An 18,592-nucleotide genomic window follows, 5' to 3' on the forward strand; every position below is an offset into this window, starting at 1 on the left:
GGCTTTGATATAATATTTTCCTACTTTTGGAGAATAGTAAAACTAATGATTTCAAAAGAGTCTAGCACTTAAAGAAAACATTCTCAATGATTAAAAAATTCGGACTGCTCAGCACAAACACTTTCTTTCTCCTTGAGCCTCTTTTGCTATGAAATTCCAATGCCTATCAATGTTTTATGAGCTATAACTCAGACCCATTCAGGTCTCTCTCACCCTCCTCTCGTTTTTGAATGTGAGGATGCGCCCTTTTCTCAAAAATAGATCTACTATCACTCTGAGAACAGAGCCATTCACTTATTTCCACTTATCCATCTGTTGGCTGCTGGGAGCATCAAGTTATATCTTCACTGTGTGTGTGTGTGTGTGTGTGTGTGTGTGTGTGTGTGTGTGTGTGTGTGTGTGTGTGTGTGTGTGTGTGTGTGTGTGTGTGTGTGTGTGTGTTGTGTGTGCGCTTTTGGGGCTACTATACTGTATGTGCAATATACTAATCAGGATTATAAACTCATCTGTATTAGTATATCTTCATTAGTGGTGCTTTAAAAAATATTAATTCCATACACATTTTTTTTAATGGAGTCATTCATCCAAAAGGCATGCAAATGAGCTGGAACCTTTGATGATAATCTGGTATTACTGCATTCACGTTATTGTATCCCCACTGGGAAACATGGGGGTGTAGGTTCAGAGGGGAGTGGTTGGGGTTTGGGGGTGGGGTCGGCTGGTGGTGTGTGTTTGTGTGTGTTGCTGCCGACGCTCCAGCGATCCTGTCAAACAGTGTCAGCTCTCACCCGCCGCCAATGTGCCACTGTTGACCCACAAGGCTATTGCTCAACTTTAAAAGGTGGCAGACAGAGAGAGAGAGAGATGGAGGGAGAGAGAGAGAGATAAAGTAATGCTGGTGTTTTGAGCAGAACAGAACAAAACACTCAAAAAAAACACCATGAAAAATAAAATCTGAGTAGCCGGATCAAAGATCGACTTTCTGCCCAAAAATATTGCCCCTCTTGCCTCTTTTCTCATGTCCTTACGCCACGCTGGAAGAATTATTGCTCGCCACAGCGCGGCTATCAATCGTTTAGTCGTGTAGCGGTGATCAATGAAATTCTCTCATCGTTCATTCATTTACACCGCATGCCGGCAGAGCGTTTGTGTGTGTGTGTGTGTGTGTGTGTGTGTGTGTGTGTGTGTGTGTGTGCGTGCGCATGTCTTGTATTGTCTGTTATGTGATGACATCATCTCTGGACTGAGGCATTACCTCACCTCCCCCTGTTCTTCATCCCTTTAATGCCCCCCCAGCATGACTCACTCCACGTTGGCACAGACTCCCTCCATGTCACCCCCCCCTCCACACGGACACCATTCAACCCCCCCCCCTCCCTCCACCATCTAACACCCCGGAGCGACTCCTGGCTCTCTGAAGTGATGGCTTCCTTTTCTGCAGACAATGCTGTTTGTGGCTCCGCTGTCCCTCATTTCACCCAAAAAAAATAAAAAAATAAATAATACCAAAGAAGACACAAATACACACTGCAGCAGGTGACTGGCTGTTTCCTCCCCGGCGTGTGGAGGCCAGCCAATGGCACGGCAGCAGACCCCCCTAGCCTCTAATCACCGAGCAGACTGGTGTCTCAGGGACCCGGCGTGCACCAATGAAACCGCTGCTGAGCGCTGAGGAGGCGTGGGGGTGGGGGGGGGGGGGGATAGGAGCTAGTGGCAGCCCCCTCCTCCTCCTCACAACACACACATGCAAACAGAGCAGACAGGCATCCCAGGTTACGGAGGGCAGAGAGGGCAAAGCTAGATTTAAACTTACATAAAGTACATGAGCATAAAAAAGACATAAAAGACACACACACACACACACACACACACACACACCACACACACGCCAGTGAACACTCTGGGGACCATAACAAATGACGTCACAGCGAGTCATCGGGTTCAGAGCTGACAGGCATCTCTCCGCTCTGTCAGCCAAATGAAAGCCAACAGGTGAGAACGCACAGAGACAGGGAGTCCAACACACACACACACACACACACACACACACACACACACACACACACACACACACACACACACACACACACACACACACACACACGCACATACAGAGTCAGCATCCTCTGTCACAACATGAGCGCACTGGCGGATGACAGGAGGATGTTACATGTGTGTCTGTCTATGAATCCATTGACACTTCCTGTGAAGTGTCGCACACTGAACACAGATGTAAAGACGAGGGAAACAATGCGATGTCCTCAGAGAGACAGTGGAACAGCTGTGGAAAGCAGTGACATAGAAATACTTTGTTTACTGTGTAGTTTTTTTCCTCTCTTACTCAGACTTTTACCTGTTAGATTTCCTTTTAAGAACTTCTCGCTACGCTACTTGCAACCAGATTAAATAAAAACAGGACCAGAATTTTAAGTAGTAAATGTCTCCAAAAGCAGGTATTTTTATTTATTTATTCTTGTCGCTGGCTTACCCGCTACATTTACACAGAGAGAAACTTTTTTTTTTTTAAGTTTTGTATATATAATGTTTTTTCTCAAAAGCACAAAGAACACAGTCCTACACTGTTCATGTCATTTTCCATTTTCTCCCCCACAGAGAGAAACTATTTCTGAGCAAATTTATATTTACTTGTTTTTTGTATTTAAGTACTTTATGTTAATATTTTTGATACAGTGTAGTACACTCATTGTTATTAAGAACAAAGGTTGACTTGCTTTATTATCCTATAATGTTATCATATCAGTGGCATAAAATGGTCTTTAAATGACAATGAGACAGTTTATCCCAATTCTTTTTTGGGATAATATATATTCCAACAAACGCAGCCGTCATGACTCACATCACTTTTAAATGAGTCTTTGTCCAGAAGGTTTTTATTAGGAAAATCAATCCATGTAAGCTCCTTCTGTTCTGTCAAAATTACATTTTCTTTAGAGATTGATAAAACGAGAGGGGGGGGGAGAGAAAGTCAAATTAAAAGTATAGCAAATCAAACTGACATGGGGGGGGGGGAAGAGGTCAGAACTAAGAAAAACACCCCTTGGCTCACAAATGTGAATATAAGCAAGTTGAAGACTTTCATCTGACCATAAATAATCATGTTTTACTTTCTCTGACAGTATGGAAATCTGAAGTTCCCACATAACGACTTTGATATCTGGTAATTCAGAATAGCAGGGTGCAACTTTGATATTCAAGGTCAAATTTACATTCTGATGCATCCAGCGGAGAAGCTATACGGCACTCACACAGTCTGTGTAAAACTTTCAGTGCTTCAAGGAACCTTTAGGGGTTCTCCACAGAATAACCCCGGAGGACCCCTGACAAAAAAAGGGGGTTCATGAATATTATTTTCTATATCTCAAAACACAGCAGTTCTCAACCATCAGCCATAATGAAGCAAGTTTGAAGCTTTTTTATTTATTTATTTTGGTCTTTTTTTATTTGACCAGCACTACAGCAGCAGCTGATTTCAGTGATTAGTTCCCTCCTTCTAATTGTAGGTTTGCTGGTCAGTGGACTTAGCTGCTGTAGCTGAGATGAAACATGCAGACTGTTCAGGCTGAATGGCACACACTTATATAGGAGGCTCATAAAGACTCGAATGAGAGTCTTCAGAGCTTGTTCATATCGTTGACGTCCTTTTTTATGTCTATTATTCTGTTTAAACCTAGTCTTTCTTCACAGTTATAGGCTACACTAATATTATTAGTACTATACAATTTGTAGAATTAGATTCCAGTGGTGGCTGCGTTGGACTGTTTCTGACTCATGTGATGGAAACATTTCCAATAAGTCCACAGTGTTGTTCGGTCCAAAAGCAAAAATGTATTTAATAAAAAGATAAATGTAATCCTTAAACGTGTTTTATCTAACGGGATATTCTATTCAATGTTTGCTCTCCCACCTGCCGCACACAAAAGGAGGCTCACACCTGTATTAACGAGGCAGTGAAGCAGCAATATAGCGGCACCATAAATTAATTTATGGTTTATTATGGAGTCCTTATTGTCTGTTCCCTAAAGCACAACTTTCATGCTGGGATCTTTTTATACATCCACAAACTTCCAGGGTGATGACCTCTTAAAATATTATGACAGAGATTCAAAGCTTCATTCAAAAACCTAAAAAGAAGCTTTGAATGTAAAAAGAAAAGTTGACATTGGATGCTAGATTATTCTATAGTGAGTTACCCTGAAGTTGCTATATGTGGATTGTTTTACTCTTTTATTTTGAGCATTCATTTTTACTTTCATTTGTACTTCCCAGGAGGTGACCGGGGAAATCACAGTCTTGGTTAGTTATTCTGTGTTAACCACCAAACAATCCAAAAAAAAAAGCCCATACGTCAGAAGGTGTTAAGCTTCCATGAACTGGTTCCTGATTGCTTTGTTATTGTTAACCCGGACTAATAAAGCAGAAACGCATTCATATGATGGAGCCACAGAGTTCGTTACACTCAAACACGCCTCACCAGCACCAGTGGACCAACATTAAACTCAGCCGCCACCCAGACCCTTGTTAGTATCTGAGGTTTTTTCCCCGAGGCGAAACTCTCTCACAGAGCGAGTCCACATCAAAGTGAACCACGAGCGCGTCTCTAGCATGTATCTCGGAGAGCAGCGCTCTGGGCTACACTTTCCTTTCAGCATGTCGGGGTGGGCGGTTTTAAGCTTCTGTATACATGTGAAGACGAAGGTCTCGCTGTGCTCGTGCGTGTAAACCACCACAGTCAACAAAGAGGATAATCCTCCAGGCAAACAACTTCTTAGATTCTGTGTGGGGGTGTATACAGTATGTCTGCTGTGTATCGTGTGTACATGAGATAAATGTAAGCCACAGCAACCCTGGGTTGACTGTTCAAAGTGCACTGGGTTCAAGTATTGGCCCTACTGTCTACAGAAAGACAGCCAGGAGGGACAGAGTTTGTTTTGAGGCAGAGACTCAGATGAGACTGCATCCTTAACCTCACATTGACACGTCAAGACTGTGGAAATTGTCTTTTTCATCTACCAATATTGTCTTAATCAGCTGGATAGTGTCTGTTTAACCTTTAAAAGATTTTTATCCATAGCCAGGGTTTAACAAATAGAAGAAGGTTGACATGCCCCCAGTATGTAGAGACAGACAGGAGTTACCGCACAAGAGAAAAGAAATGTACTGCTGTGGACGGGGACGAATCACCTCCAAAAAAAATCAATATCAGTTTAAGTGTACGCTATATTTAGAATATTTTCACTACTTTACCATCAGACAGCTGTTTCCAACGGGGAACTAAAGCTTTTTGTATCCATCTATGCTCTCGCCGAAGCCACCAGACTCATTTTACCTTGCAGAAAAAACAGGGTTTGCTGATCTACCACTACCTCGAACTGTTAGTTTGTTTGCGTTATACGTACTGCTCGAGACAGTAGTAGCACGAGCAACCCCCGTGTTCTGCCAGGTAAAATTAATGAGTCTGGTGGTTCAGTCCCCACCGTAAACATAGCATGTATAGCGCGGTCTCACGGCGAGGTTAATCAGTGAAAATATTCTAAAAATAGTATAAATACAGCGTGCACCTAAACAGTTTTTTTGGCAGACCTTTCCTTTTGGTTGCTAAAATGCGTGCTCACCGTCTACAACAGTACATTGCTTTACACCTGTGCCCGTACTCCTGTCTCTTACTCACTCCTGTCATCTACTGCAGGTAATACACTATCTTTATTTGCTATGGTGGACAAAAAGGGCAAAAATTTTTATTGCTATGACATTAGATAACATAATGCAAAGGTCGGTCTACCTCAGGTTTGCTGAGGCTGGACGACACCAGGCACCCTGAGGCCACATCTAGGTCCCACTGCTTCCTGCCCTGGTTGTGAGGGTCCAGAGCAGAGATCCTCCCGTCCAGTGTACTGATGATCACAAGAGACCTGTGGACGGAACACAAAGACTTCAGCACACAGCCCACAATAAGGATTCATAGACACTTATTCCAGCTTTACATACTGGCCCGGGTGGCAGACAAAGACGAGACACTAAAGGACGAAGACATGCCAAGTGGTGGTGCAGATGTTGTCTTTCCCTCTCTAGTCCTCCACCATATTTCACAAAGCAGGGTCACCTTCAACTGCAGCCAACAGCACACCTGTGCCATGACAACCCCCGGCCCGCCAGCCAGTCTGGGTGGCATGTTGATTAAAGACGGGACATGAGGATTATCAAACCTGACCAGCCGGGCTCCACACATGGCAACTTATTTCCATAAAACATACAGTAGGAGCGTGTGAGATGCTCAGTGGTTAGTGGACCGAAGCAGAACTCCATTAAAAATACTGCTTGTTCATTTATGTTGCAAATTGCACAGCCGAAGCAAACCCTAAGAAAACATCTAATATTGCTCAGATGCTGCATGACGGGACTGTGAACTCTCGTGAAAGAGATGGAGGTGAGTCGACTTTGGGAAAAATAATGGATGAACGAACTACAATAATAAACTTCTTCAATGAAAATTTAAAAAAATCTTCAATCACTCACAGCACATCGTACTGTATTTCCATTTGATCACAGTTTTGGACTTATCACTGTTCACTATCAGAGCCTAAAACGCATGTAGTTCCACATTATTATTATTATTATTATTATATTCCTTTATTGATCCCCATGGGGAAATTCGGGTGTTGCAGCAGCTCAACTACACAGAAACAGATAATAAATACACATATTATACAATAAAATAAAAATAAAAATAGAATAAAAAAAATAAATAATAATAATAATAAAATTTAAAAAAATGTACAGTATATCCACATGGGGGGGGGGGGGGGGGGCTGGTCAGCATGATGACAGACTGTGGTCTCCGCTGTTGTTGTACAGTCTGATGGCAAAGCACATAGCAAGCTTTAACACTTTAACCCCAATGGGTCTGAATTCAAGATCAGTCTCATAATCAAAATAAAGAAACGAGGCTGGCAGGTAGAAAAAGGTGGATTTCATTCAAACAGTTGCTTTTCTCAAGTCCTCTTTTTGTCGTTTCAAGAGAAGGCATAGCTTTGTCACACCTCAGGTATGGTCTGCTCTGAAACAGATGGCAACAGCGCCTGTTAAGAGCACACAGGGGGATTTGACACGGATACTTTTCTGGGGCTTAAAACTGTTATTACTACAATAAAAGTAGGCACATTTACATGGAAAACCTCAAAGAAATGTTTTAATGCGGCCACAAAGACCGTCTTTTATTCAGAGTCCGTGGATTTGTTCGGTGACATTTCTGATTAGTCTTGGCTTTCTTTTCTTTTTTTTCTTGGCTCTGCCGGCATTGGCAGAAAATTGAGTGTTCACAAATATTGGCTTGGCTGCCCACGATGACAGCTCAGTGTAAAAACACATCAGTGCTGTGAAGAAAAACAACCAAACCTTGTATCATTTTAACTTCACACATCTCTGCGTGCTTAGACACAGGGTGGATGAGACTCTTTCTGGATATAATGAAGTGTTTTCAATTAAATTGATTACTCCAAAAAATACAAAATTCTGTTATTCCAAAAAATAATTCATTCAGAGGTATTGTTGGCAGAGACACAGCGAGAAGCTAAAAATAAGATGCAGGGGGAGAATGAGATGCAGCGGGGGGGGGGGGAGCGTTTCCCCTCAGATGATGTATGGGCGACAGATTCCTCCCCGCACCAGTTTGCTTTACCGCTAAGAGAAGTTTCAATTATTGTTGCTTGACGAGGGTTTGTTTTTCTCCATCAGTAGTAAACTATGAATGAGTTGTATTCCTCTTTATGTGCCCACACAGCAAGATTAGTTTAACAGTCCCTCTCTCTTTGGTCGAGTAACTTCAGGCTACAAAACAGTCTAAGTGAGGAGAATAAATGGAGACATCCAGCCCCACCCTTCACCCAACTCTTAAGGGCTCTGCCGCATTGCTTGTCAATCATGTCCTGAGCTCTTTGGGGGGTGGGAGGTGGGGCTCCTCCTGACTATTGATTTGTATCTGTCTAGTGGAGATGCTGTCAACCAGGGCTTTTAGCTTTATTTAAAACACACACACACACACACGCTGTCTCTCCGAGTGCCCACTGCTTCACATCCACCCAGCTGGGACCCAACCGGCTTCCCTCTGCTGGCCGCCGGGGCATATGGGGGTTTTTAACTGCCTCCCTCGAGGGCACCTAGACAGCCGTTGCTGAGGGAGGACACACTGTTACACTTGTTCGCTTTCACATCTCAGACTGAGAAGTAAAAAAGAGGAAATAAATAAAAAAAGCACACCATCAGTCATCTTTTTTTTTTTTTTTTACATGCACTGTGAGAGTTGTCAACTAAGCGGAGTGCATTCGCCCCGGCTGTGCTATCCATCTTTTAGACCGAGCAGGTGAATTGATACTGACTAGCTATAATCCCTTATTGATCCGACCTATCGAACACTCTTCAGTCTTGAAGGGGAAGGAGCGTGTTCAAGAATGTTTAAGCCCGAGGACAACTCAGATATGGATTGTTTCTGAGCGCGAAAATCAATTTTAGGAAGCTTTCTCTTATGTTTTTCGCTGTAGAGACTGACTCCCTCACAGGAAGTTACACTTCACTGCTCTGGGCCAGTTGGTTGTTTCAGATCTGGAAGTCTGCATAAAAATGCAAATAGGATCACTTAACAATAATGAGCCATGTGTCTTTCAGCCCCATCAAAGCCAAGATTATCTCCCCCCAAATCTGCTCCGAGCATTATCAGCCTCGCCACTCGCGCCGGAGTGTAGAGCGCCGAGAAAAACATTGTTTTTCCTCTCAGCCACCAATAAAAAAACAGAGCGCTAAAGCCCGCTCTCACCCTCTCCATTGGCTGCGAGACCCTGCCAAAAATATTAGGCTGATTGGTTGTTGCTAAGCAGTCGGCTCTCTGAGAGGGTGGAAGCTTTGGCGCCCGCGCTCGGCCCGGCCCCGCCTCCCCCTCACCCCCCCCTCCAAGTGATGCTGTGAATGTAAAAAGTGCGGGAAGAAGAAGTCAGTGAGAGCATCGGGTTCAGAATTAGAGATGGAAAAGGGAGCGAGGAAGAGATAGAAGACTTTCATTGTGAGAGGGAGATCAAAAGGCTTTTGTGGACTCTTTGTACTCCAGATAAAGGATGAGAAGGAGTAGAGGAGGGGGGGGGGCCTTAACTCTACAACTTAGGTATCATGATGGTAATGGAGAAAACGAGCAGTGGAGGAGGGGAGTAGCTATAAAAATAGTACTAAAGCGAACAATAAAAACAACTCAAACAAAACAAACAGCCCTACTGTATCATTTAGAACTCGAGGCAATTTATTTTCCACGTCTGGGCCCCGAGACACCGCGGCTCTGCTCGTCACCAAAGGGATAACATGTAGCCTGTGGGGCCGCTGCCGCCGCCTGTGACAGAGGCAGGCAGGCAGGCAGGCAGGCAGGCAGGCAGGCAGGCAGGCGATGTGGAGGAAGACGTTGGAGTGGAGAAAGAAGAGCGAGAGAAGGAGAAGAGTAGTGCGGCTGCCAACAGACGGAGGGCTGTTAGCGTCCTTTGCTGTAACGCTGTCAAAAGTGTCATGATAGTGCAGACTGCTTCTTCAATCACAAAGCGTACGACGGAGCAGGGAGCCAATTAGCCTCGCTCTCACCAGACTCCATGCTCCTCAGAGACACTCAGCCCCAGTCTGCACACACACACACACACACACACATACACACACACATGCACACACACACCACACACACCGAAGCCGGGCTGCTGGTAAACACACTCCATTGAAAGAAGCAACCAGGATGTTTACACAGGCCAAGTCTCCAAGGAGAGGGAGCCGACGAGCCGGACCAATCGCAACAGCCCCCTTCGCTGCCCGGCAGCCAATGGGAGCGCTCCGTTTTTCTTCCGCGACTAGCCAATGGGCGGGTGGCTCTGCGGACTCTGAGCCAATGGCGGGGCAGGAGTTTCTGTAACCATGCAACAGCGAGCAGCCTGGTTGCACGCCGGAGTGTGGAGTTTTGGGCTGCCGCGCTGCCACCGAGAGGCAGAACAAAAATACGAGAGCATGGGGAGCACGTGGGGAGAAAAAGTTATGGATGCAGCTCGGAGCCGGCCGCACCCAGCACCAACAGCTGCACCATCAGGAGGAGGGGTGGACCGGTGGGGTGGTGGTGGATAAAAAGAGACAAGTGCATTCCTTTAAAGTGTGCACATTCTCACAGATTAGTTTGATTCCAAGTCCATTTTTATCCCACTTATGAACACGAGCAGCGTGATTGCAGAGACAACAAATGAAGCCAAGAATCAAATATGTTTTATAATCTTTCAGATGAGTGTTTTAATTGTGGTAATCCCATAATATAATTCCGGAATATTTAAAAGGAGCCTGCAGGCAGTTAGCACAACACAGCATGAATCCAGGAGCCAGTCTCTTTCTTTGGCAAACATGAATATGTTCCCATGTTTCTAACAATTTCTTATATAAACGAACGCTAGATTAAATGTCTAAGGTTAAAAATAAAGTAAATATAGTAATCCGAGATGACAGACTGTAACACCTGCACTTTAACACGGTTTAATGTGACTTGAAGGATTACATAAAGGTTATCTGAGCCCCGGTAAATAAACACAGCAGCTGAAGCCATACTAATGAGGGATGAGGATGTGCAGTTTTCTCAACAAAAAACAAACAAGAAAATCGACCTCACATCCGTCAGGGTCACTGCAGCAGACCACCGCAGCAGAGAGCAAAGGGTGTGGTTTCAACAAAAAAAAAATACTTCTCATACTTGCATAAAAAAAAGAAAAAACACCATTTAAGAGTGTTGCCATCACCCTCTCTCTCTCTCCTCCTGCATAAGTGCGCTCCCCTCTCCAACTCGCATCACCCCACACGTGGTAAAATCCAAACTCTATGGCGCCACACTCCTGCCGGCTGATTGGCCGGGCTGCAGCTCTGATCCGAGGATCTGATTCGTTGTTGCTAAGCAGTGAGGAGCCACCGAGAGTGAAAACAAGACAGCATGGCCCTGCAAACTACCAGCTCCTTGTTTTCATCCTCTCCTCCCTCCCTCCCTCCCTCCCTCTCCCCTCTCCGAGCATCCCACCTTTTTGCCTCTGCCCCACCCATACTGCAGTGCTGCAGGATGGGTCCTGCCGACTTACGGAAATAGCCGCTGACCCAATAAACTCATTCCACTTGATATCATATTCAAAAACAATTATTTTGTTATTTATGAAGAACTGGTTACTACTTCTGTCACTACACATGGGTATAAAAACAACCCGGCACAAATGTTGTCATGCTCTTCTGCAACCCAGACAGTATTCATCAAATGCAGAGAAAGTCAGAAAGTCAGTGACAAAGACACTAAAGATGATCACATCCCAACATAAGTCATTATTACAGAGAATAATACAATAAGAAATAGTTGAATAAGACAAAGAAACTGATAAAAAAAAACATGGTTACACAAAGAAAAGACAAAGAGGATCAAATAGGTAAAACATATATTATATAAACTGTGTTTGAAGTGACACCGAGTTTAGCAACAACTATGCTGTGCACCTGAGTTTCAAGAACTGGGCTCAAAGTGCTCAATTAAAACTTCCCACAGGGAGTTCAATCATTTGTATCTTGACCTGTTATTTTGGGGACAGTTTCTATTTATAAAAACCCACAACATCTCCCTGGTTACCTAAAGTGGACGACTGAAACAAAGTTGCAAAAAAAAGAAAACATAACAAGGAAATGAACTCTCCCCTCCAAAAAAAATAAAAAAATAATATATATCTTTTTCCTCCTCCCCCTTTACCTAACTATAGACAGACCCATGTGGCCAACTCAAATTCAGAGCACTAGCCCGTCTCTCCGACGCAATTGGCCGACAAGTCGCCCGGCTCGGCGGATTGGCTGTTGCTAAGCAGTAGGCTGGTGGGAGCCAGCCGGCGAGCGCGGCGGCCCAGAAGAGCTGTTGCCGCTACATGGGCCCTGAGGGGGGTGTGGGGTGCGGGTGGAGGGGGGGGGGACAGAGGGCGGGTGGGTGTTTGGCGGTGGGGGTAGCAGGTTCAAACAAAGCTGCTGTCCTCCTCTCCTCTCACCTCTGAGTGCTCCCTAAGGTGCAGGAGGCCCCCCCCCCATGGAGCACTCGCTGGCGGAGGCATCAAACTTGGCAGCTCCGTCACATGCATGATTCACATACACACACAAGAGCCTTCAAACATGTATGCACACATATACATGCACTGAGACAGATGTAAACACCAAGTCTCCAGAGCAGAGGTTGTAACGTATAGATGGCAGCGTTAAGCGTGAGGTGACAGCCGTCAGCCTACACAGCTGAACATCTAGAATATTTATAGATTACAGGAAATACAGGAGCGGAGGAGGTGACGGGGAAGATAAAAGAACCGCAACTGACAGAAACTTTAAAAAATGTGACATCTGAGCGTAGACTGCTTCTGAAAGCTGTCCACACAAAATGTTTTTTTAAGAGCCTGTGTTTGAAGTGCTCCACTCCAAAATCAAATTTAAAAAGAAAGTAAAGGAGTTTTACTGGAGATCCATTCTCTTCAAAGCACAAAGAGATCCAGACTGGGAGAGTTATGTTATTGTCAAGAAAGCACAGGTATTTTTTCCGAGGTGGAATAGGTTCATTGGTTTGGATTTTTGTGCCACGAACGAGGTCGTAACTCTTTTTTTCTTTTTGTTTGAGGTAGTGACTCTGTAAAGTTGATCAAGGGTGTGTTAACATTATTATCATCACCACAGGACCTCGTCTGTTTGACTTGGAAAACAGCAGCAGCAGCAGGTAAGAGCCTTGAAAAGGTCACAGAAACAAATGGCGATATGTTTTCAAAAACGCTGACCTCGTTGATGTTGGACATAAAAAACAATTACTTCCCAAAAAGTGTAAAATCATATCTGGGTTTCTTCTTTCTATTTTTAAGTTGACGACCATCACTGTGTGTGTGTTTAAATATGCCAACACATTTTTTTTTTCTTCTGTTGTAAATATGTTTTCTGACATTTTGGAAGTCTTTTTATTTTGTTTTTGTATACATTTGGCCCATTTGAAGTGAAACGCACACCTTAAAATCATGTTTTATTTCTTGTGGCATTTCTAAAGTTCAACGGCAATTCTCTTGACAGGTGGATGGAAACAGAGCATGGAGTAGAGTCTATACTCAAGGGGTGACATTATAAGCAATGTGTATGTGTGAAGGTAAGGGAGAGCATTGGGGAAGGAGCAAGTGTGTGTGTGAGAGAGAGAGAGAGAGAGAGAGAGAGAGAGAGAGAGAGAGAGAGAGAGAGAGAAAATATGAGAGCAAGAGACAAAGAATAAATGCAAGGCAGAGACAAAAGATAAACAAAGACATCCAGACAGGATGTGATCGTAGGTCTGACTTTGTTTTGACACGACTCAAAAAGAAAAACCTTCATTATTATGTACATTATTATATTATGAGGTCATCATTATCTCAGCTAAATCTGTCATCTTTAACATATGTTGTTGTTGTTTTACAGACAGGCTGTTGAATGAATAATTCACCTGTTCACTCTTCCTGTATCTGCCTCCCGAGCTACTTAGTAAATTGTTTATCTTGTTGACTTCGACATGTCAGTGTTTACTGTTTGTTATTGATATGATGTGTAAATTCATACACACTCTGCGATGGCATTTTGAAACAATGGCAGGAATAAAAAAAAAAAACTTAGTTCAATGTACTTTGATAATTAGTACAAAAAAAATGACATTTTGTGCCAATATTTGTTGAATATTTTAAAATATGAAAAGACAGTTAGGAATAATTAAAACCTTTAACCCTATGGACAATATATTCTAAACATGTTACCCAAAAAATGATCAATACGAGATGACGCAAAGCCAATACGTGGTGGCAGACAAACTGTAAATATGGGAGAAAGATCATGAAAACAGGTGGATGCAGACTGTGACGAAGTGAGAAAGGAGGGTATAAAAACGCAGTACAAAAACAAACCAGAAAGTGACAGACTCAGGTGGGTTTGTTTTCTGGGAATCGACGTATAGGCTCAGATTGCGAGCAGTGGCAGGGTGTGACTTCCTGCAGCAGCCGAGCAAACTGCTCTGCCAATTGCTTTCAATTTCATCTCGATACTGTACCCCAGGCATGAAGTCCTAAACCGTGTGTTGCCCTCACTGTCATGTCCTGATAAGTTTGTAAGGCGCTGCACCAGGCGAGAACAGCGAGCCAACTCCTGCCCGTCTGCGCAGCGGTGTACAGAGAGACTGTATTCTTGTAAACATGTAAAAACTGCTTTTTTTCCTCTTTTTCTCTGTCTTACACAGTTTTTCAAAAAAAAAATTACATATACACGACAACTAATTACACCTATTCGTCTGGACTTGAGCTCCGTGGGGCCGACAGCTCGGTGTGCTCAGCAGCTCCCTGTTGTGACGATGCTGGGGTTTGTATGGCATCCCAAATAACAAGAACTAGTATGTGAGGCTTTGGGGGTTGTCAGAAAGCTTTTCCGCTTTGCGCAAGATTAGACAGAGTGACGGTAAAAAGGTGTGAAAGATACTGCATTGTTTTTGGTACCAAGTAGATACAGCAGCAAGTTTTGGTATTACATTAAGAAAAGAGCAAGAAAAAAAACTTCAAAAAAGGTTGGACTTTAACAATGTTGTTTTATCTTCTGACTGACTGAGCAGACAGCACGTGTATAAAGCTACACAGAGAATAATTTAGTGAATGAACTGAAGGAAGAAAAAAGGCGACCGACTTAGAATGAATCTAGAAGCTGGATCGCAGTCAAAAGTGTCTGTTATGGTCCTGGTGCTAAAAAAACATGGCAGAGGGAAGGAACATCATGAAGAACACACTGCGCGAGAAAACATCTAAGGTGGGCGTCAAAAAACCCCTGTTTACCAGGGAAGACTAAATCAATTGCCCTACCCACTGCGCCAAGAACTGCATCTTACTTTGGGCAGCAACAGCAGCAGCAGCAGCAGCAGCAGCAGCAGCAGGTCTAACGGGGTTCAGTAAACCTGGAGTCTGCGTGAAGCCGTAAACTTTTGACTGACAGGATCCCGGGGAGTTTTTCTCCCTCAGCTGAGCGACATGCCTGTGCATAACAGTCATAAATTATTAACATGCGCTTGTCATGTTTGATTTATGTTTTTTGGTATCTTAGTGGTGGAGCATCCATCACATGCTTTATATGTATAAACAACTGATTTAAGTTGAAGTACAAGACACATCCACTTAGTAGGATGATAATATATATCTTTACCAACTACACTTAGACATTTCTACTTTGTTAAATAACAACAGATCCCAGCACCAAGGCAGCATCTCGATATGTGAAGTCAAAACCCTTTTGATATATGTATCCTTATGCTGCAGGACACCTCACTTCCTATTTTCCAATTAACTGTGGTTAATTAAAATCAAGATAGTACTACTTTATTACTTTACTTCTCCCAGCTGAGACGCAGCCTATCTGCTGACAGGAGGAGATAAGTGGAGGATCCTGAGTGGACTGTCTCTGTTGTCAGGTGATTAGGGGACATCCCCTTCATGTAAAGTGATTTCTGGATGATAACAAACGGAGAGCAAATTAACTTAACTTAAGGGTGCAAACTGACTGAGTGGATGTGGAGAAAACATATCTGACAAGAACCACTTACTTTAAACGAACTGAACCAAGTGCAGGTTTGAATATGCAGACTCAACTTTACATTTTACTTTACATTACAGTCATGTAGCAGACGCTTTTATCCGAAGGGACTTACAGTAAGTGTATTCAACATAGGTATTCAAGAGAACTACTAGTCACCAGAAGTCATAAGTGCATCTCCTTTCTTAAACAAGCATCTAAAAGCATAAACCAGAGCAAAAGTACAGAAACAAAATAATACGAATACAATAAGTGCAACAAACTAATACGAATACAATAAGTGCTAGGGGTTTGAGTGACAACGTGACCTGTACTTCCAGTTTGTTATTGTGCATGTATGGTCTCCATACAACTTCCAAAGGAAAAAACAAAATCACAACCTAGACATGTCAGTGGACTACATGTCCCAGCTTCACCAAGGCTGCTGCCAGCGCGCAGGGACACATCACCCAACTGCACCAACTTGTGGGTGATGCACTGGAGGGGGTTTAGCCCTGACATGTCAAGACCAATGAACAGCATATAGTCTACTTCCTAAAAAAAACAAAAAAAAATGACTAGAATGCAAAACAACACATATAATCCTCTTATTAGATAGTTAACCGCATAACCCCCTGGTTAACAGTGTTTTTTTTAATGTTTTGTGCACTTCCAGTTCAATGGCAACTCTTGACATTTCTTTCACAAGAATTTATCAAACATATATTAAGAAGATCTGTGTTAATGCACGTTAAAAAGATGTGTATGAGGGGAACACACACACACACACACATATTAAGATCTGCGTTAATGCACGTTAAAACAGTGTGTATGAGGGGAACACACACACACACACACACACACACACACACACACACACACACACACACACACACACACACACACACACACACACATTAAGAAGATCTGTGTTAATGCATGTTAAAACAATGTGTATGAGGGGAACACACACACACACACATATTAAGAAAATCTGTGTTAATGCACGTTAAAACAGTGTGTATGAGGGGAACACACACACACACACACACATTAAGATCTGTGTTAATGCATGTTAAAACAATGTGTATGAGGGCAACACACACACACACACACAAACAAACATTAAGAAGATCTGTGTTAATGCATGTTAAAACAGTGTGTATGAGGGGAACACACGCACACACATATTAAAAAAAATCTGTGTTAATGCATGTTAAAAAATGTGTATGAACACACACACACACACACACACACACACACACACACACACACACACACACACATATATATTAAGAAAAACTGTGTTAATGCATTTTAAAAAAATGTGTATGAGGGCAACACACACACACACACATATTAAGAAAATCTGTGTTAATGCATGTTAAAACAATGTGTATGAGGGGAACACACACACACACACACACACACACACACACACACACACACACACACACACACACACATATATTAAGATCTGTGTTAATGCACTTTAAAAACAGTGTGTATGAGGGGAACACACACACACACACACACACAAGAAAATCTGTGTTAATGCACTTTAAAAACAGTGTGTATGAGGGGAACACACACACACACACACATTAAGAAGATCTGTGTTAATGCATGTTAAAACAATGTGTATGAGGGGAACACACACACACACACACACACACACACACACACACACACACACAACAAGTTTGTTGTGCCCTGCTGAGGCGGAGGGATACTTCGTCCACATTTCCTTAAAACATACTTCAGGTATAAAGTACTCATATCTGCAAAGCTGCATCAATCTTTATAGTTTCCTCTCCTCTGTCTTAACTCCAACACTTCACCTGGTCGGCTGCATGTTGCTGCTGTCCCCCAAAGTCTCGTCGGCCTCTCCAGCAGACCCGTTCTCGTCGTCCTCCACGGTGACGTCCGCTACACTGACCGGGGAGCCGACGCTCTCCAAGCCGCGCTGCACGGCTCCTCTCCCCGCAACATCCTCCGACCCTGCACCGGTGAGCACTCTGAGCAGCAGCAGGAGCAGCAGGAGCACCAGGGAAATGCTCACGTTTCCAAAGTGAAACCCCCTTTCCATTTGTAAGACTGGCACATTAGTGAAGTATGAGATTTACATGCCACTGCTCTTTTTTAATAAATATCAACATACAAAAAAGTGCAAAGTGCAACAACAACAAAAAAAAACAGGAGAAAGTGCAAAAGAAATCTTCCAAAAAACGCCCTGCAAATCTGTTCTTTAAGTAAACATAAACAGCCACTGGGACACCATGTTATTCCCTTTATACTGGACTCAAGGCATGGCTTGGTAACGCTAAGCCCCGCCTGGTTTCTACACTGTGATTGGACAGTTAAATCTCTTAAATCTCTATTTTTTCCTTTCTCCGCTTCTTATTGGTCCGTCAGTTGTCAATCACTCACACTCGCATACTAAGCAGAACGCGATTGGATCAGAGGCCTGTCACTCAAGAAGGCGGGCTCAGAATGTTCCAGCCTCCCAAACAGAGCGCCTCATTGGCTAATCGGGCCGCGCAGGCGCACTGGCGGAAAAGGTGACGCAAAAAAATCCCCGATGGCGAATCCTGTGGCGGTGATCTGATTGGTGGGATGTGTCGTCGGCCGGCCAATGAGAGAGGCGCTGCCGTTAAGCAGCAACGCTATTGGTTGGTTTTTGCCCTCTTGGAGTAGACGTCAGCATATCATTCGATATCTCAGCTGTCACTCAGGAGTAGTTGTCAGGACAGCCGACATGGAAGCATCAACGTGGCTGCACTGTAGAAATACATTTCCTGTTCCTGATCACGAGTTTTGTTCTCACTTAAAATAAACAAACATGGAGGTCCATGACATAATTAATGTGTCATGGCAAACTTAAAATAATAAGCCAATAAGCTTTCAAGTTCCTTAATTATGCATTCATAAATATACACATGACAGCCACTTTAAACACCAGCAGTAGTAG

General features: G+C 43.4%; 1 protein-coding gene across 1 annotated transcript in view; it reads right to left on the reverse strand.

The window, feature by feature from the left end:
* eif2ak3 (eukaryotic translation initiation factor 2-alpha kinase 3) overlaps positions 1–17,855 on the reverse strand; it is a 33,944-nt gene extending 16,089 nt beyond the window's left edge. The window contains 2 exon segments of the mRNA XM_054613317.1: positions 5,801–5,930; positions 17,463–17,855. Coding sequence (XP_054469292.1) covers positions 5,801–5,930; positions 17,463–17,710 — 378 coding nt within the window. The 5' untranslated portion in view covers positions 17,711–17,855.
* Between the last annotated feature and the right edge of the window lie 737 nt (positions 17,856–18,592).

Source organism: Anoplopoma fimbria, chromosome 15 (assembly GCF_027596085.1).
Source record: "Anoplopoma fimbria isolate UVic2021 breed Golden Eagle Sablefish chromosome 15, Afim_UVic_2022, whole genome shotgun sequence".
NCBI classification, from domain to species: Eukaryota; Metazoa; Chordata; class Actinopteri; order Perciformes; family Anoplopomatidae; genus Anoplopoma; species Anoplopoma fimbria.